Source organism: Amyelois transitella, chromosome 4, assembly GCF_032362555.1.
Source record: "Amyelois transitella isolate CPQ chromosome 4, ilAmyTran1.1, whole genome shotgun sequence".
Lineage (NCBI taxonomy): Eukaryota > Metazoa > Arthropoda > Insecta > Lepidoptera > Pyralidae > Amyelois > Amyelois transitella.
Genome location: NC_083507.1, coordinates 8,971,190 through 8,992,432, shown reverse-complemented (window position 1 = coordinate 8,992,432; position 21,243 = coordinate 8,971,190). Strand labels below are relative to the sequence as shown.

The window sequence follows — 21,243 nt, the reverse complement described above, 5'->3', positions numbered from 1 at the left end:
ACAAACTAATGTATTGCTATCACGCATTATCTTAAAAAGGTAGAACTTTACTGTCAATAGCTATCACTTTCTCGCTCGTGCTTAGGATAATGAAAATGAAGTTAGTACAAGTCACAAGATAAATGTTGCTATACTTTAATTTCTTATTCATTTAGTTAGGGATATTATCCTAAACTAATGAGAGCATTTGACTAAATTGGTATACATATCAATTCACACCAGACTATCACTTTATGTTTCTTATAAATCTATTAATTAAACATTTTATTTCTCGGAGCAGTCCCGGGGCTATAAATAATAGTTGCCATAAATCAAAACATGTGTCACATCTGTCAATGCCGGTCTGCCAATCATCTGTTGATCTGTCAATACACATGACACTTAAGCAGTTGAAAAGTTGGAAAAGCGATAAAAAAAATAACACGTTGATATTGTATTTAAAAAGAATAAAAACCATGGAATTTATTGAATTGATTTTAATAAATAAATTAGATGGAGTTATTTTAAAATATCCACATCATGACAACGTAGACGGTACTGTGTGTATTACAGGACATCATCTTATATTGAGTTCCAGAAAAGAAGGCGTTCGCGAGTTATGGGTAAATAATCATGCTGATTACATTAGCTTTTAAATTTTATTATGCATAGTTGTATTCATTTGACGCAACTTGGTTTTCAGATTTACCAGTTATAATGCTTACTTTAACATACCAAAGCAAAAAAATTAGTTCTTGTTAATAGAATACTAAAGGCCACATTCAGCTGTATAGAGTTAAGATTTAAATAGTGACAGGTTGCTAGTAAATGTTCTACTATATTTATCCTAAGTTTATAAGTCATGGAGTTATTATCCAATCAAATTTTATAACTTATGAGAAACTCATTGCTCTACTCATAGATCTCCGTAGTTTCCAATCCTTACCATATTTATAATGTCAATGTATATTTTAAGCTGAATAAAACAGCACTTATTTAAATAGACAATTTAGTTGACATTATAAAATGGACTGTTCAAAGTTACCCTGATTCTAGTTACATATTTCTGTGAATATTAAGCCCAAATATTAAATGACTGACTTGGTACAAAATTATTCATTTCAGCTGCTTCACAAGAACATAGACACCATAGAGAAAAAAGAAAATAAACCAAGTAGTGGTGTAACACAGGGAGGATCCTTATTTCTCAAATGCAAGGATCTAAGGATATTTCAGTTGGATATTGCTAGTACTACAGAATTGAACCTTATGGCACAGACTTTAGAGAACCTGTCAAACTTACAGGACCCAGGACTTTTTTACCCATTTTTCTACAGACATATGCATCCTATTGTAGAAAATGGATACACACTGTATAGGTAAATTATATTTGATCATTAACTGTGTATATGTTTCTACTTTTATTCAAATATTTTTTTATTGTAATTCAAATAACTAATGTGACCAACAACTCAAGGATTATTAAAGCATCACATCCCTGTTATAATTACTTTTTTATTATTTTTTCAGCATAGAGGGAGAATTCACAAAAGTACTGGCCACTGAAGAGTGGAGAGTGTCACGTGTAAACCAAAAATACAGTGTATGCTCAAGCTATGGAAAAGCAGTAGTTGTCCCTAAAGGTGTTGATGACAGCACCCTGACCATTGCAGCGAGTTTCAGACAAGGCGGCAGGTTCCCTGTCTTGTCCTACAGGCATAATAATGGAGTATGTTGACAAAGAGTTTTATACCTAATATGTTTTTTTTTGTAAAATCACTAATTATAATAGAATGTTTTGTTCACTCTTAGACCAGCCAAAATAAATACTATTTGAAAACTTGAATCCATAATTATAATAGAATGTTTTGTTCATTCTTAAACCAGCTTTAAAAAATACTATGTGCTTAAATTCTTCAGCTTATATTCACAAATTTTTGATTATCAAAATGCTACTGCATTTGTTCAATCTTGTTAAGACATCTACACAAAGAAATAGATAAGAGCTAGCCTTAGCCCTATTCTAGTAGATAATACTATAACTATTCCATCATCCACTTGGGGTATATCCTAATTTGTTTTCCATGAATATGAGGAGTGTGGTATTGTTTAGTTTAGTATCCCATAACACATGTTTCAAACTTACCTTGGATTCCTCAATCTGTGCGTTTTATTCCATAAAGTGACTCCTAATGGGTACAATGTTACAAATTTTTTAATAATATTATCCCCTGGTACGTGTGTAGGCAGTATTAATGCGAGCCGGTCAACCCCTCTACGGGCCCAAACACCGACGATGCCGCGCCGACGAAGCGATACTCAACGCAGTGGTGGCAGTTGGCACTAAAGGAATCATATATGACCTTAGGAGCTCGAATTCTATTTCACAACAGCAGAATAAAGGTGGTAATGTAACATTTTTCATTTCTATAGACTTTCACCAGACAAGTTCAAGCAGTGCAAACAATGCTTGAACTTGGCTTAGGTTTTAGATAGTAAGCAAAAGAAGTCTCAATTTAAACCCTGGTAAATTGTAGTCATGTGCTGATCTAGCTAGAAAATATTTTTAGTACAAACTTTGGGTAAAAATATCTTTTGGTTTAATAAAAACTACCAAGTTTCTGGTAAGTATATAAATCAACTATATTACAAAACTAGGGTAATTATTATTAGTATGAATAAGATAGACAACTTACCTGACTCCAGTGTATTTCGTTATTCCAGGTGGTGGTACAGAAAGCAATTCCAATTATTCACAATGGAAAATTTACAACAGATCTATGGACGACGTCGATAACCAGCAGCAACTGTTAGATAGCTATTCCAAACTAATTGAGGGTAGGTGGTAATTATATATTTAAAGGTTTCTTCACTTTCAATTGCTGGAATCTTTTTCGTAATTTTTTTTTTTTCATAAAGAATAGTTTTCGTCAGTAAAAAAAAAATGGTTCTATTTCTAGGTGCACGGATTCAAAACCTACTCTTCATATTTAAAAAAACGAGAAGGTTATAGTAACATAAGGATATAATTAATTAATTTTTTTTTTTCGCTAATTGATTCAAGTATTTTTTAAGCTGGGTTAGATTACGGAGCTCATATAGGTGTCGCTTCGTGAAAGAACTTGACTAAACCAGGATCATAGTCACAGTGGAACTTGGGCTTCTGTCGGAGAGGTGAAGATGTAACCTTGGTTAGCGACAGGTGGATAGTGTATTCTATCTTAATAATGTAAAATATCTGTCCTAAATTGATTTTATTTTTAACCACACAAATTACAGTTTGGTCTAAGGTTTGGCTAGTAGAGAATTTTAGGTGTAAAAAAGTTTAAATAAATAAAAAATTATGATTTTTGTTCCTTTATTAATAAATGCATTATTTTGTGTACTAGAATTTGCCTTCTGTCTGTTGGTCTGTTTACGTAATGTGTAAACCATGCTTTTTAGGTATTTCCTCTTCTAAGGCAAAATGTCGTATTTTAGCTTACGTCCATGAAGATTGTGCATTGTCAGAAAGTCATTTTTCTTTACTTCGTTTTTGACAAATATCCAACTAACCTAAAAATAGTTTTCCTTATTAAAATGTCTTAAGTTTTTCTTATTATTATTGACTATTTCACTATTTTCAGCGTGCAATGATAGAGATATTTCAAGTGACAAGTGGATATCGAGGTTGGAATCTTGCGGGTGGCCGGAAAGCGTAAGGAATTCTTTGCACACTGCCTGTATTGTGGCGCAGCATATACATCAGGTGAAATTTTAAACTATTTCAACTTCTATTCAAATATTCTGAACTGAAAGTTAGATATGCTTTATTGATTCTGGATTAAAAATAAAGCCATGAAAATACGTGCCGTAAAAAAATAAAAAAAAGCACAGGACCACTCCTCTTTCCCATAGATGTCGTAAAAGGCGACTAAGGGGTAGGCTTGTAAACTTGGGATCTTCTTTTAGTCGATGGGCTTGCAACCTGTCATCAAGCCAAAAAGCTGTACTTTGCCTAACAGTCTTTTCAAGACTGTTGGCTCTGTCTACCCTGATAGGAATCTATATTCCTATGCGCCTATTACGCCTATGCGTAACTATATGTATACATACATAAAACGCGCCTCTTTCCCGGAGGGGTAGGCAGAGACTACCTCTTTCCACTTGCCACGATCTCTGCATATTTCCTTTGCTTCATCCACATTCATAACTCTTTTCATGCAAGCTCGGCGGTTTCGGCTACTATATGTATGTATTAAATAATGTGGACTGCAGAAGATCTATCCATAATAATCCATTCAATACGAAAGTCTGTCTGCTATGCTTTCACGCCTAAACGGCTTAACCAATAAAATTTTGTATGAATATAGTTTATTAGCCCAGATCAATTTAACATCAAAATCCCAGAATCGCAAATAGTTTATTATTACATGAAACGGTGGCTGACTGGACTTTACATTTTCACAATATCTTTTCATTGAATGTTTGCTTTCCAGAAAGCGGAACCAGTACTTATTCATGGTACGCGAGGTGAAGACGCAACGTTACTTGTGTGTTCACTGGTGCAAATTATACTGAATCCAGACTGCAGAACCATTAGGGGGTAAGTTTCTGTTTTTACAAAGTGCCTTTGCAAATAAAGTATTCGATGGTTTGTCATGTAGAGAAGACGAATGAAAGCTTGTATTCTAAGCTAATAAAAGTGGTGAGAGTAAATGGAAGCTTTGGAAGTGGTACGTCTTATCTAAAAAAGAAAATACTTTGATTGAATTATTCAACCGACAAGTTAACATAAAAAATGACGACGCAAAAAAATATGCAGAAATTGTGGAAAGATAAATAAATATACATACGGGACAAATAACACAGATTGGGCTAACCCGACTTAATTCCGAGACTAACCTCGGAAGTAAGTCGAGACTTGTTTTACGAGATGCTAACTCAACCATACTATATTTTATAGTAAATACTTATATAGATAAACATTAAAGACCCAGGCAAATCAGAAAAAAAAATTGTTATCATGCCCTGGCCGGGATTCGAACGGGACCTCCGACATCACAGACAAGAGTAGTACCGCTGCGCTACAGAAGCCGTCAAAGATGGATCTATCCGTCACTCGGCACAGAAGACATTATATATAAGAATGCAAATTGAGTCTTCAGAAATTATAACATAAAGATATACGTCTATATGCCTTACGAGGTAGACAGAGCCAACAGTCTTGAAAAGAGTGAAAGGCCACATTCAGCTGTATGGCTTGATGATGGAACTGAGATTGAAATAGTGACAGGTTGCTAGCAAATCGCGTACAAGATGAATCCTTAGTTTATAAGCCTAGTCACCTTAATTAGAAATTATTCCAGCATATAATTCTTATATTCCATATTTTCAGTCTGCAAGCGCTCATAGAACGCGAATGGCTACAGGCTGGTCACCCATTCGGCGCTCGCCACCGCTGCGGGCCGTACTCGGCGTCTCAGCCGCGCGCCGCACCCACGTTCACGCTGTTCATGGACTGTATCAGACAATTTCTGGAGCAGTTCCCCTGCAGCTTCGAGTACCGACAGTCGTATCTCGTCACGTTGTTTGAACACTCCTACGCTAGTCAATTTGGTAAAATTATTTTTATTTATTATTTACTATTCTATGTCCTGTACCTACTGTAAAAAGAGCAATATTACGATTCCGTGGGTACTAGCTGGGACCCACGAAAATTTGTTATTGCCATATTTTCACACAAAATCGTTTCTCCACGTAAAGTGGTAGCTAGGTTACTACGATAATTGTGGGTTTTCTGTTGTTATTAAAAACAGATACCTTACAAAAAGCACCTTGTATTTTGTGTCATATGAATTATTTTTCAGAAAACAGCATTTCATCTAAAAATAATTACTAAAACTAGTCTCTAATACGAAATAAAATGTGCAAACTGCAAACCTTTACATGTTATACAAATAAGTTTTAAGTATGACAAACTAATTCACATAATATAAGACGTAACATATTATTCAATAAATAACATAACAGGAACGTTCCTCTGCGATACCGAGCAAGAGCGGGAGTCCCGCGGCGTTTACGAGCAGACGACGAGCACGTGGTCCTGGCTGAACCAGCCCGACGAGCTGCCTTCATACATCAACCCGTTGTACGACCCCACGCCCAGTGTCATATGGCCTTCTGTGGCACCCATGAGCTATGTTATATGGGAAGGTAAGCACTATGACATATATCATTATGCTTTTTATTAAACTAAGTAGGTATGTAACTTATCACAGTGTGCGGCGAGAAGATAAACGTGAGAAACCTTACGTAATTTCAGGTAATTTTACATGCTCAGAATGTCGGAAGTCAGACCGTGTCTGAGTTTCCCACTTATTGACCGTAAGTCAAAGGTAGGCCAGTAGATCACCCCCGTCTCACATTAGCCGAAATGCCAGTCAGATAATCAATATCTCATTCTCCATATGTAATGTGACATAAACATCTTATTTCAGAGCTCTACTTAAGATGGCTAGTCGAACAGCACACGGAACAACGCGAAGAACAATACAGGGTTATCCGCTCAAAAGAGCAACAACTGCGTTCACAAGCGCAGCAACTAAGGCGGGAGTTGTTCGACGTCGCGCACCAATATTACAGCGACGGGAAGAGTGAAGTTAGCGGCAAGTAGCATAGAAGGCGGTCGCCGAGACGGCAGCCAATCAGGTACGGCCTCGTTTTGGGCGATGTTTACGATTTGGAAATTCGATTTCATAGTTAGAGTCCGTGGAGCGAGATTTGAATATGGAATATAAAGAATAAAACAAAAATGTGTAAGTGCTTTGGCCAAGGAACTTCAATCCAATGTAAATAATAAAAGCGTAGTAAAAAAAACTGACAAGCAAGCTTCAAGCGGGAGGAAATACCTTTTAAAGTACCTCATAACATATTGAAGACCATTAAAGGTAATTATGCATACTGACATTTGTAGTTGCGTTATAGTTTCATGGGCCTAGTTCATACATATGACCATGGTGTTTTATTCAAAGTCTTAAATCAATGTACCTACATGTGCTATGTTCAAAAAGCAAGTATGCATCGTGTAGGACGCTTCGCTTGTGTAGCTTGTGTAGGTGTAGTTTCAATCTAAATCGTCATGTCATACTTATGGAAAAATTTATCACCTTATTATGTTATCTTTATTGATACGATGAAAAGAGACAGAGTTATTTCTTTTCTCAATTTTATATCCTACCGAAATTTAGTCAGTTAAAATACCTATGACAGTAATAAAAACTATAATAAATATGAATAGTAAAATTATCTTCAAAATAATATTATGAAACACCGCTTTTAAGTAGAGCACGACCTTTTTTAACTTTTAATCTCAAAAAGTAAAAAAGAGTATGTAATAAAGTAAATATGCAGGTATTTTCATCACATTTTTTAGTAATTGAGGCTTTAATCTAGTTAAGATAAGCAGCCGCCGTAGCATGCCACGCGCGACGCCATTTTAGTCGAGCGGAAAACTATCGCTGTTTCGCTTTTTATTATGACGTGAAACGTGACAGCGATAGTTTTTCGCACGATAACAACCGCGACGCACCTGCTATGCTACGGGGGCCGGATACATATATTATTACATACATATATACATAAAATCACGTCTCTTTCCCGGAGGGGTAGGAAGAGACTATCTCTTTCCACTTGCCACGATCCCTGCATACTTCCTTTGCTTCATCCACATTCATAACTCTCTTCATGCAAGCTCGGCGGTTTCGGGTACTTTTGACCTGACCAGGACGTCCTTAATTTGATCAAGATATGTTCGTCTAGGTCTTCCCACTCCGACCTTTCCCATATATATTAATAATTGATAATTGATAAATCACACTAGTGCAATAAAGCACACTAAAATAATACCTTTATTATTAAGAAAACATAAAATGACCAGAAAATATCGGCCATAATGTTAATAATAGGTTATCATAAATGTCAATTGCGTTAAATTAATGTATTAAAATATCAAAAAATTTAAATTCTGTTATATGAAAGCCAATATACGGCTTTCATATAACAGAATTTTGCAAAAAAATATATATCATTCTCTAGAACAAGCTCTCTACATTAAACAGTTTTAATCATAATATCATATATATTTTTTCCATTTATAAATAAACTTTAAACACAAATGTATACACAATACATTTTTTATTGTTTGAATTCGGTTCAGTCCGATGCGATCTGCGCTTACTTTATACTTAAAGGTAGCTTCGTAAACGTAGTGCTTGTTTTATAAAACGGTTATTATAATAAAATGCTAAGATACGATATAAAATTTAAACTGAAATTTGCGACGGATGCCATAAAGAGAACATTAACGTTTACTGAACATTTGTGACCGTAGTAAATTATATTATGGCAATTAACGTAAAAAGCTTTAATTCAACCAATTATATATTCGTAGCTTCAGTTTATATAGCGTTATATCGTTTTGTATAATATGTAACTGTAAAAATAAACATGAAAGTATAAACAATGCATAAATAATGGTTAATAGGAATAAAAAAATGTTATTACCTTAATAGGCTACTTATTTTTTTAAAATAACATTATTTAATCTATTAAATAATTACTACACCAATTAATATAATTAGATAGGATTTGTAAGACTGTATATTTTATATTGCAAATTATTATATTATAAGTATAAGTACCTACTTATTCGGCGTTTCGCGTGACACGTTTTATTTATTATGAATAGGCAATAATGGGTGCACTATATTACTATAACGATAGCAACCTGTCAAACCTGTCAGATTAAGCAACATTTGTGTTGTACTGTACCATTTAAATTTTTCATACTACTTATATGAATTGTTAATGCAAAAATATTAATACTGTATGTATCCTGTAACTGTAATGATATGGTGCAATTCATACTTCTGCATTCCGGAATAAGTTATGAGGAGAGAAAGAGAGAATAGTTTCTTTTTTTTTATGTACTCTCTTTGCCGATATAGGTCTTTTATGTTGGATCTATTTAATGTTTTTGAATTTTGAAACTTGATCTCGAAAGGAAGGGGGTTTTTCATGTTTGGGAATAAGAAACCCTCTGTTAAGTAGATACACTTTGTATGAACATACATGAAATCACCTCTTACCCGAAGGGGTAGGCAGAGACTACATCTTTTCACTTGCCACAATCCGTTACTATCATTATCGATCAATCTACTCTGTATGCATAATAAGGAAATTCATAATATTGCGTAATGGCTCTCTGTCATAAAATGTTTTTATGATTTCACTCTATAAAATACCCAGTTATGGGTCATAATGTTACCAATGTCTCTCATGAACATAATTTATTTAGTGTACATAATTCATTTTACAACTACTAGTTTTTAACCGCGGCTTTGCGTGTTATCCTACAGGAACACTTCAATACTGGGAAGACTACGAGAAAAGCTTTTTCTTAATTTTTTTGATCGGTATGTAGGAAGTATTTTATATAAGTAATGATCGAGCTTATTATATGACCAAAGTTTTAAACATTCAATTCATTTTCTATTTTACAAGTAATAAAATTTTTGCAAAATAATAAGAATTTTTTTATCTATTATTTGGGAGGTCGCTTATAGTTTCAGCTCTAATATCGGATATAAAAAGCTTTTTTTCATGTAAGTACCTACCCATGTCATGACATTTCTTTTTTGCGGTTTGGCTATTTAGTTTTGGAATATTATCACTTGTCACCGTATGTTATCACATCGTGCTATCGTTTATGTTCTGTATGTATCAATGACGTGCATTATATAAAGTAAAAAAGTAAAGTGTTCCAACCAGTCTTAGTTGAAATAATCAAATTAAAATATGAAAAATGCCTGTACACAAATCAATGATCTCCTAGGCGAGTCGTATATTGTTGGTTAAAAATATTTCCGTACGGCCTAAATGACTGAAGATTAATTTTCGTATTATATCACACGTTTACAAACTTGTACTAATGTTATATGTAATTTTTATTTTTAAATGTGATAAGTTAACATGTAGGTAACAATTATATTATTCAAATGTGATATATTTTTAGTTGATTCTATTTTATGATTTTATTTTATGATTTTATTTTATTAATACATAAATGTCTTACAAATGAAATAAATAAATACATTTTGTGTACAATGCTTATTGTAATTATTAAGTAAAGTATCGAAATAAAATCAGTTAAAAGAAAATGTCACTACATAATTACTTATAAAATCAGACTAAACTAAGGCTCATGAACATGTGTATGGTAGAGGTAGGTAGGTAGGAAAATAAAAGTACCTTAGTGATTATACAAATTATATATAATCAGTATCTGTGTAACGTATTTGTTGCCAGAATTTGCCATACATAAAAATATGGAGCGGTGCTTGCGCATACTTAAAATATATTCTTTACTGTATAAAGTTATAAAATTAAAAGTTTACATAATAGTATAAAATTATTGCTCACTATTTCGACCTACTTATTACTAACCGGTGAGTGTGGAATACATTTACTTGATGTATGTTCCTTATTTATTAAGTTATATTTTTAAGGTGTAATTTTATTATTTGCAAAATATTTAATGGTCAATTTCAAATAAGAATGAATTATTTGTCGTCAATTAAATATTGAGAAACTAAATTTTCTTTTTCATTTTAGAACTAAGCAAAGGCTTTCCGTTACGTCACGTCAAATAGAGTCCTTCCCTTAACTTAAATGACTGGACGGAAAGGATAATTGTAACTTTCCTTCTAGTTGCTCCACTCCATCTCTTTCCCATGGATGTCGTAAAAGGCGACTAAGGGATAGGCTTACAAACTTGGGATTCTTTTTTAGGCGATGGGCTAGCAACCTGTAACTAGTTGACTCTCAATTCTATCGTTAAGCCAAATAGCTGAACGTGGCCATTCAGTCTTTTCAAGACTGTTGGCTCTGTCTACCCCGCAAGGGATATAGACGTGGCCATATGTATGTATGTATGTTCCTTCTAGTTGCTACTTCAGAGATCACCGGTATTTAAGCTGAACATATATTCTTAATCTCTCGCTTCTTTGCATATTCCTGCTAATTAAGGGATTAAAAATTTGTAAGTACGTAAGTGATTTCATGTACATACTAGCTGTCCCGGCAAACGTTGTATGCATTTTGTGGGTATGAAAAATAGATGTGGGCGATTCTCAGACCTACTCCATATGCTCACAAAATTTCATGAGAATCGGTCAAGCCGTTTAGGAGGAGTACGGGAACGAACATTGTGACACGAGAATTTTATATATAAGATTTTCTAAAGTGAGATATATACATACGGCGCATAACCACACGTCGGCGAACTATTTCGAAGGATGGCTATTGTTTGACGCATATTGTCATGTTAAACTTTATCCCGTATGCGCAGAGGGTTCCTAGGTTATGTGCGGTGTGCCGACAATGGCCGATGGGGCGATAACGCGTGCCGTGTGTATGGGCATTTAAATATTGAGTTGTTTCACTATTATGGCCATTTGCGTACGCATTTTGGTGATACTTGAGGGCCCTACTTATAAATTAATAATGGAAGTAGAATAGACTTACTTTTTTGATTACTGGCACATAGTGTAACTAAGCAAGCTCTACCAAAGAACCAGCAGAACGTATCATATATTTTCCTAGTTGGATTATTGATGATAGAATACGATACAGTGAGAGCATTTTGTTTCGGGTTTATATCTTAGAAGGTACTTATCATTAAAGAATTATGTTTCCTATAGATACAGCAAGGCAACGGAGAATAAGAAGTGTAACAATTCATCAACTTGTATTTAACATCTCAACACGGAGACACACTCAACGCACATCGACCTTAATGTACATAAATTACCTGTATTTAAAAAAATATGTTCTCTACGCATTCTCCGTCATTGTATTCCAAGGAAACAATTTTATCACGCCGATTCACGCCTCGATGTTATGTTTTAATACCTTTCCCGCAAATGGTGCCGTGGTGGGATGCGAAGCGCGGGCATAATGATGCGGTTGTGGAGTAAAATACTCGAGACTACAGATAATAGTACTATTAGCCTAGGTATATTTCCATACATAGATACATATAATCATGTCTATGTCCTTTGCGGGGTAGACTGAGCCAACAGTCTTGAAAAAACTAAAAGGCAAAGTTCAGCTTAAGGGTTTAATGATGGAATTGAGATTCAAATAGTGACAGGTTGCTAGCCCATCGCCCACAAGAAGCATCCCAAGTTTATTAGCTATTCCCTTAGATACACGTATATAGATAACGTATATTTCAATTGTGTTAATGGCAATAGTAACTGCATTATGGTAAAGGTATCATCATATGGGCGGTACCATCAGGTGAGGTGGCATGTTCACCAGCACTTACCACTTCTATAGTCTTGTTACGAATCCAAATGATTGACAGTAAGGCTAGATGCTTCAACTGAGCCTAATTACATGACTAAACAGTACACCACAAATTGTCACACACGCAGACGCAATGCATCACATCTGCGACTTTTTTAAGATTTTGCTTTTTTTACTACCTTTAAGTTCCCTTACCGTGCTTTACGCCCATGGTTATGCTCGAAAATATACCCATCAACCTCAACAGTCCAATTGAGAAAAATTTACTTAGTTAGACTGTTGAACACTTAAGTATAGGATGTCTAACTTGTTTATTATAGAGCTATATTTCTGTATTTAACGTTGATGTTGTTACCGCCGCAGTCGTTCACCCTGCGTACTATTACTTTCGGTTTGTATCAAAGCGAAGCCTTCCTATTGTGGATTTATTACTACAAAGTACGAACTATGCAGTGCCTACGAAGATTATGCTGCGCAAGTGTGATAGTTAATAGATATGATAATATACTTAGATGATTGTTGTTCAGCATGTTATTTAACTTTTTCTTAAATTTTGGAGCTTACTCTTTTTCATGTCTCTACCTTAGCCAGAATCCTCTTACAGCCGTCAATACTTCGGTTGGTAGACCTGAACTCCTAGTTACTCACTCATTGAATTTTGATGCAGTTACTAAGTAGGTACACAGTTCGGAGAAATTTATTTGAAAGATTGTTAGATACTTTAAAAAAAAATTTAAATTGATCATATTATGTAAGGAAAACTAAAATATAAAATTCTTTTCAAAGACAGCTTTTCTCACAATGTTGTAGGTTACTTCCTTTTTTCTTGTATTCAAGGTAAGTTCGATCAATTCAATGACTGAACACGCACAATGTATTGTGTCATGTCAAGTTCACATAACGGTCGGAGAACCCTCCAGCGAAGTGGAATCATTGCAAAATACTACTACTTATATCGTTCACGCCTTAAGGCACGAACTGGATAGAATTGCCTTCTTGGGATGCATTGTTATGGTGTGGCGGGGTCAAAGTTCGAAGTACTAGCTCTTGGCTGAATCTATACAGTATTATATAGATTGATACAAGAGCACTAAAACTTAGTAAAGCTAAGTTTTGTAAGCTTGAGCTACAAGTTTATCTAAAGGGCCTGCGTTAAATTTGCAGCAAATTTCCTTTTATTAAATAAAGTAGATACCTACAGTAGATATACAATAAATGCCAAAATAAGTTAATGTCCAAGGAGGCTTGGTATCAGGCAGGCACTTTAAAAACAAACAATTATGCTATACTAGCTGCGCCCGAGGTTTCACTCCCGTGGCAGAATACATTATTAAACCGTACTAAACCTAAACGTGACCTTTTAGTGTTTTCAAGACTGCTGGCTCTGTTTACTGCCTAAGAGATAAATACGTGATTATATATACTCGTAAGTTGTATGTAAAAATGACCCGGTTGGTTTCCGACTAAGCTTGACTTGTTATCATAATTTACGTGAAGCAGCATAATATAGAATACCCATAGAAAACTTTTTGAATATTCATCAACTTGCCATTGTGTTTTGTAGTTAATTCGTCGTGGTCATCAAACAAAGTGCTAGCCTACTATCCACAACCACAATACCATAACTTAATATGGAAAGCACGGAAGGATCACGCAAACATCAATGTAGGTATGATTTTACATTTTTTTTTAAATTTAACCTTTAAATTAGATCAGAAATAAGAGAATAAAGAATTTACTTACCTACTTTAGTTCATTGACCTGAATGTATAATGCTGTTAGGCACAATACGTGAAATCGTCTTCGTCGATGTTAAATCGTGAGATTGTTTAGATCTGAAAGACTATGTTTTGCACTCCGTAGCCATACCCTAAACCGCTGGGTTTAGAGAAAACTAGAAATTTGGAATTTGGCATCTAACGTATATGGGCGTACAGATAGATTTCCCGAAGTTAACTGGATTTTTCATTTAACGCGGCTGGAGTCGCTTATATAGGTACCTACTCTAGTTTTTATGTTATGGACACTAAAAATAATTAGATTTGTCTTAATAACAAAGCGACGCAGTTAGACAAAAAATAAATAACAACTAGTACTTGATAGTATGTTTATTCTGTACTGCCGATATTTCGAAATTAGAGCACCCTAATGACTCGTGTGAGCCACTGACAATAACACTGAATAATAGAACTATTTCTAACCAAAAACGTCATGGATCAAAATTACAGTAATCATACAAGACCACGTCGTATCATTCCATGACATAGTACCTATTTGTCAAATATTGTGAATTTTTGTCTCACGGTGCATGTAAATTTAGGTCATGAAATTTCACTCCTTATACCTACCTTAATTTATTTCAAAATAAATACAGAATTTACTGACTTGTTTGGATGTTATATAGAAGTAAGCAGCAGCTTACAGTGTTTACCTCTGAGCCTTATACATAGGTCAAGTGTCTAAATTGTTGAATGTTTATTCCACCTAGTCCGGTCATCGAGTCCATCAGGACATTCTCAAGTTATTCTAGTTTCAAATCGCAGGTAAACAGGTTTTTTTTTAAGTCGTGAGGGTCTTTAATACCTATAAACCATTTTACTAATTTCGGTAATCGCTGCACCTACGAGTATTTATTTATATATATTGTTTATTTATTGTAGTTTTTATGCATTATTTTCTTTTGTATTTTATATAAACTTCTCTGTCAGAACCAATAGTTGACCGGTAGATAATGTTTCTAGCAATTAGTCCGTCAATTGTGCTATACATTGGTATTTTGTACAATTAACTTAAAATAAATAAATATATTATTCAACCTTTTCACATATCATTTATGATTTTTGTATTTTTAGGCGATGGGCTATACTGTTACTATTTGAATCTTAATTTTAATGGTCCACGATCCAAGCTTAAAACCCGAAAATGTAATCACTTATTCAACAGCTAGTCGTCAGAATAACTGAACAGTGGAAATCCCTGGCTGGCAGAGCCCCTGACACAAAAGCCGGAAGGCAGGGGCGGCACCGCTTGACGTGATAAACTGTAGCGGCACTGGTTGCGATATCTTTAGTATAATCTGTTAATTCCTGATATGGCTGGCAAAGTTTTAAAATAGAAAATATATTCGGGAAATATCACAGATTGAGCTTACCTAGACTGAAAGCCAAACAAGAAACGAGACTTATTGCCACTGCCCGGAGAATAGCCGATGACGAGCCTGGAAACAGCTCGTTAGTAAATCCCTCAAATGTTCTCAGGACGACCTTCAGTAATGAAGATTACGATCACTCAAAGTACCTAAGTTTTACAAATTTTATGACCTGACCGGAGATCGAACCCGGGATCTTTTGATTCACTGACGAGAATCCGATGAATCGATGATTTAAAACTTACTATAAAGTGTACTTAGTGTACTCACTCTTCGTATTATCATAGTGTATTCCCGTTCGCTTCAACAGCTACTTGGTTCTTTGTAAATTAAATCAACGAACCCAAAGTTTTAATGTAGGTGTTTGGAAGTGGCATTGTACAAGGTATTAGAACAATGACGTTTTTTGAAAGTACCTAGTTGGTTTTCTCCAAATTATTATTGAATCTTACAATTTTTAAGTGAGATGAAGTGGTCTTACTCTTCTCTGCCGGAAGCAACATGGCTTTTTGCTATTGTCATGTTTCATAGTACAAACTATTGTAATAATACTATTATGAGAACAATATGTGAGATCGAGATACTATATGCTAGAATCAGCTCAAAATTTACTAACGCCAATGTCTTTTACGTACCGTACCTTCATATCCTGTAATACCTTGGTCTACCCACTCTCGGTGGTCCAAATCACCAAGATTTATTATGACGAGGTCGATAAAGTTCAGATTGTAACAAAATAATCTGTTTGTAGCAAAAACATAGCTAATGGACAAGAGGCCTTATAAAGGACCGCAAAAAGTTGTTTACTATGCCGCGAACGTACTTATTAAATAGGTACCTTTAGTAACCGTCGGTACCCAAGTTATCTGATGTCATCTTAAATAAACTTGGCCAGAGTAAAATTGCTTTGAACAATATTATTATTTTAATAATATTCTAGAAAACCGGTTTTCTTTAGGCAGTTACTTGGTAAAACATTACTATCAAGCGTACAAACGAAATCTTTAAAAGCATTAGGGATATAGTTATATTTTTCTAAAATTACATGGTGATAAATATGGCATTCCTTAAATTAGATACTAATAAGAGACATTTATACCTATTTGAGTTGTGATTACTGATAAAGATCTTTGGCCATGTAGCGTACCTGTTGTATTTTTTTACGTTTTTTTAAGTTATAATAAGTAAAATAAAATTATATAAATATAAATAAAAATATTTTAACGAATCCTGAATTGCTGAAAGTTGGCAACTTTAAGAGAAAATCGATACCTTAAGTATTTAAACAGCTTAGTCAGGGCTAATTGATTGCTATATGTATTTACAAACCCAAAGACAAGTAACTGATGAAAGGCTGAAACATTTCATTAGGTAATTCAATACTTAAAATTCAGCCAAATAAAACTGATAAAACTGATACGATGAATTCCATTATTTTTTTTATTTATACAACAGTCTGTCAACAGTCTTGAAAAAAGACTGAATGGCCACGTTTATCTATTTGGCTTAATGATACCATTTTTTATTAATAGTAAGTAATAACATATTCAAATGTTATGATTAGGTAAGTTTGAATGATATCACAAATCTAAACTCGTGGATCATAAGGAAATTACATGAAATTAAAAAAATATAATTGGCTGCCGCGATTAGGTGGCGCCTATCTGTAACCAGTTTCGATGTTCGCTAAAGAAAATTTGGCTAAATAATACTTATTTATCTGCAGTTCCTGTCGCTCCCTCTGCATTGCAATATTACTTGTAATATCAATATTAGAAAATGACAACTGCCGTTACAAACATGAATTAACATTGAATTACGTACAGACATAAAAATCACGCCTCTTTCCCGGAGGGATAGCCAGAGACTTCATCTCTCCACTTGCCACGATCTCTGCATACTTCTTTCGCTATATCCACATTCATAACTCTCTTCATGCAAGTTCAGCGATTTTAGTTACTTTTTACCTTTTGCCAGGATGTCCTTGATTTGATCAAAGAACTTCGTCTAGGGCCTACTCCTAACCTTTCTATTCACATTTAATTATTTGTACTTATTTTTTCGGATTATATGGGTAAACCATTATTAACTTAACTCGTCATATATAAGTATTATACACAGCTTAAGATCATTAGAATCGATTAACACATTTTCATATCGATATATCGGCGATAGGCGACCTCGACCACCGACAAATCACTCTAAAGCTTTAATTAATCGGCAACTGAAAGCATGCTTACGATTTCTATGTAATTTGAGACGATAAAGTATGACAGGTTATTAAAAATAACCTGTGTAGTTAACACTTAATACGGCAAAGCGAGACATTAGTAAGTATGTACTTGATACGACAATTTTCAATTAGATTTACATACATATTTATATAATATACCCGTATTTATATTACAATTGTAAATTCCAAAATACGGGTTTTTTTTTAATCAGCTTTCCCGTAATTTTTCCGCCCAACCGACAAGCTAAGCTATCCTTTTATCATGGCAATGTTTCGTCGAGTTTCGTTCGAGATCCGAGCAAGTGATTATTATTATGAGTTATTACTTGTTGTTGTCATGGTAGCGGCCAGTTAAAAGAATGAGGTCTAAAAATACCCGGCTAGCAACAAACCAGATTTATTGGTCCGACCCACAGCGCCGCCGCTCAAATCTTAATTTTATGACTTAACTACACACATTACAGTGCAATTTTCTGTAAATGTTTTATAGACCTCGTCGATACCAATCCTGATAGTGGTCTTAACTGACATTCAATATAATGGTACAAGCGTAAATGTAGTACATAGTCGGAACAGGCTGGAGACCTATCTACAAAGTATCTTTGTTGTCTCATTACAATGGGCAAGTACTGCCATATAAGTTAAACCTTACTCAATAAACAAATTGGTAATGAACTTAAGTATGTATGTGATTTCCAAAATACTTAATTTTCTGGAGGTAAATTGATTTAAATAAAATAATTTGTTATCTCTCCAATTATGCTGGTGTAAAATTGCAATAAGTATAAAAATATAATGCTGTTAATCAAAGGTGGGCCGAAGTGTTATCGACCACCAACCTCGCTTCTCAAGTTGCTGCTCCATTTCTCGGAAAACTCACCTTGATTATAAAATTAAGTCAGGTGTTGAAACCTTCGCTGTAAAGTCATTTCGTATTATAGTCACAGTAAGCGTAGCACTGGCCACTAGGAATAAAGGGAAGATTTTTGAATTACTTACACCACAAGCAAGGTTAAGAGTAATTTGGATTTCGAATAAGTGTGGTACTGGCAACAAAGATTGAGGGGAGATTCTGAATTTAGAATTGAAAACCACAAATGGTTACCTTATTTTACGCTTGGTAACACTTCAAGTTAGTAAAAAACGGAATAGAATTCTCCAATAGAATTACCGAAGTGTTTGAGTTGTGCGCTCGATTTCCCTGTAAACAAGTCCTTAAGTCTTTATCATTACCTGTACCAATGTATACCGTACGGAATAGCAGCTTCTTAATTTGTTGTACCTACTTATGCTTATATTTTATGTATGCCCAGTATTTTGCCTATCTGTTCTGTAAAAATTACTTTTTTGTTAGAGATTGAACACAAAACTTCTAACATAGGGTGTCTTATTAAATTACCTTCATTTTGATATATAGTAAGTACAGATTAAAACCTTGTTCTTACGAAATGATAAAACCTTTCATTCATTGCTGCATCAGGCAATCTTTGGGGTCAATAAAGTTCAGTTAAATGTGGTGAGATCATTCATAACAAAAACTACATTCTTCATTCCGAACCACATTCTAAATAAATCTAAGATGTATCTTTACTGTTATTTTTTTCATGCCCAACTCAATTCATATATAGGTATGTATTTAAAATTATCCGCCTTTCTAGCTCTAAAGGAGAGTGTCTTTTAGAAAATGCGACAGGGTTCCATCTGCGGACCTGCTTACAGGTACTTTATTGGCGCAAAGTTCAACTTATGGTAGGTAGACCGTAGGTAGCTGTGTTGTTTTGTACACAATCAATGACAGAATGGTCCTAAAATGTTCCACTAGCATTCGGAGGTTACGAGTGACGTAGAACTGGTAAGGCTAAAAAACTCATAAACAGATTAATAACAATTTCCGTGACCATTGTGGCCCATTCTAAGAATAATTGTATGTGTTACAATTCTATGTGTCTCCACTGCCTAAAGAACCCATAAATAATTTTATATCCATCAAAAAGGCTTGCGTGACAGCTAAAGCCGTCGGACCACTAGTGGCTTCAGAAATTCGAGCCCATCCAGTACGTAGCGTTCATTCGATTCGTATTAACGCTCAAGTAATGTAACAAATAAAGGGAGGTCGTTGCCCCATCTCAAGACGCAACGCCTGATCCTCGCACAAAAGAAATAGTTAATATTAGAGCTCGCTCCTTCACGAGTGTCATTAGCAGCGTACAAAGCTTCGGAGCCATTCCACGCTCTTACTATTTGTCAGGGGCAAAAAGTGCCTTGTCCATGTCCACAATAATTACGGGACCGGCTCCGGAGAGCGCTCATAATTCGTCATGTTCTGGTTCGCCGCCGTTTCTGAACGCATCCATAATTTGACGTTTCCCGCCAGCGGTCACGTCACGGAGCGCGGGAAAGTGTCGCCATTTGGTGGAAATTCTTGGGCTTGTAACCATAAAAGGCCGAGGTCATTCTGAAACCTGTTCGAATTCCTAGAAAAATCGACCAAATTAAATTTATGTGGATAAGGCAACAATGAATGTAGAAGCTTATCAAGTACCTATACATATAAAGGATTTTTAAAATAGTACCTAAGGTTTAGTATCTACCTAAGAGCTATAGTTATATGATGGGTATCAACCCAACATTTAGGCTTCACTATCTATAAAATTCAACTTAAAAAATATATTTACCATAACTCTTTGTTTTTCAATAACTATTTATACTTAATTCTGGCCAAGTTTAAAGAGATTCTTTAGTAGTAGGATTGAAAACAAACTTTTCTATTTCAATTTTAAGTATATAAGCAGGATACCTACTTTATTACTAAGAAAAAGCATACATTAACAATGTATGGGTTTTCATCCAATCTTGTGAGACGGATCAAGAGTTCATTCTTGGGTACAGGCCATTCATTTACTTCCAGATTTTCCTATACATTTACAGCAATGAAGTAGTTAACAACAAAGTACAACAATTTATCGATTGATCGAGTCGTGTGAATCGATTCATAGCTCGAACCAATCGGTGTCGGCTCCGTTCGGAAGCGAGCTGTAAAGTTCGGCGACACTATCCAATCAAGCGACTTGTTGATCAATTTTATTGGCTTATTTTATGACATTCTTGTTTATTTGTTCAACCTTTGTTGTAAAAGAGGTATTCTGTTAGGTTTACGGTTGGCGCATTCAACTTTGTACTAGTTCATCTGTCTTTTTGCTATTGCAGCGTTGAAATAGTAATATAACGAGTAGATTACTTGATTTTCAAAATAGTTCCATATGGCTTTACGGTGTGCCCATTTGCCACATTTTTCTTTGGTACCTATATGGATTCTTATTATCTACTAAATGTATGATATAAGTATCTACACAGATTATAAAATTTAATTTATTAATTTAAACATTTACAAAATTATTTTAAAAAGCGTATGGTGCTTCTAGCTAGGCTTGAGACAAAGATGATCCCATAGCCGCCTTAAGTATGACATTTTCCTGATAGCACGACGCTCTCTATTTCACAGTCGAGCAAATGTTTTTGCCCATTGCTCGAT

General features: G+C 34.7%; 1 protein-coding gene across 2 annotated transcripts; it reads left to right on the top strand.

Annotated features, from left to right (window-relative positions):
* Window positions 1–267: 267 nt before the first annotated feature.
* On the top strand, window positions 268–10,581 carry LOC106137011 (myotubularin-related protein 9). 2 transcript variants are annotated; one of them, XM_013337743.2, is made up of 10 exons: window positions 268–602; window positions 1,105–1,358; window positions 1,510–1,708; window positions 2,226–2,382; window positions 2,704–2,817; window positions 3,606–3,727; window positions 4,458–4,564; window positions 5,357–5,577; window positions 5,992–6,174; window positions 6,459–10,581. In XM_013337743.2, exons 1-10 carry the CDS (start codon window positions 336–338, stop codon window positions 6,632–6,634), a joined length of 1,800 nt encoding a protein of 599 aa, XP_013193197.2. In that variant the 5' UTR covers window positions 268–335; the 3' UTR covers window positions 6,635–10,581. The 2 variants fall into 2 exon arrangements, with proteins under 2 accessions (XP_013193197.2, XP_013193196.2); XM_013337742.2 differs by having other exon boundaries at window positions 2,226–2,385.
* The last annotated feature ends 10,662 nt before the right edge of the window (window positions 10,582–21,243 follow it).

Coding starts and splice junctions, on each gene's coding strand:
- LOC106137011 (XM_013337742.2), top strand. CDS start 336: ATGCCGGTCTGCCAATCATCTGTTGATCTGTCAATACACATGACACTT. Junction 2,386..2,703: donor ACAACAGCAGAATAAAGGTG/GTAATGTAACAT, acceptor TCGTTATTCCAG/GTGGTGGTACAGAAAGCAAT. Junction 2,818..3,605: donor CTATTCCAAACTAATTGAGG/GTAGGTGGTAAT, acceptor CACTATTTTCAG/CGTGCAATGATAGAGATATT.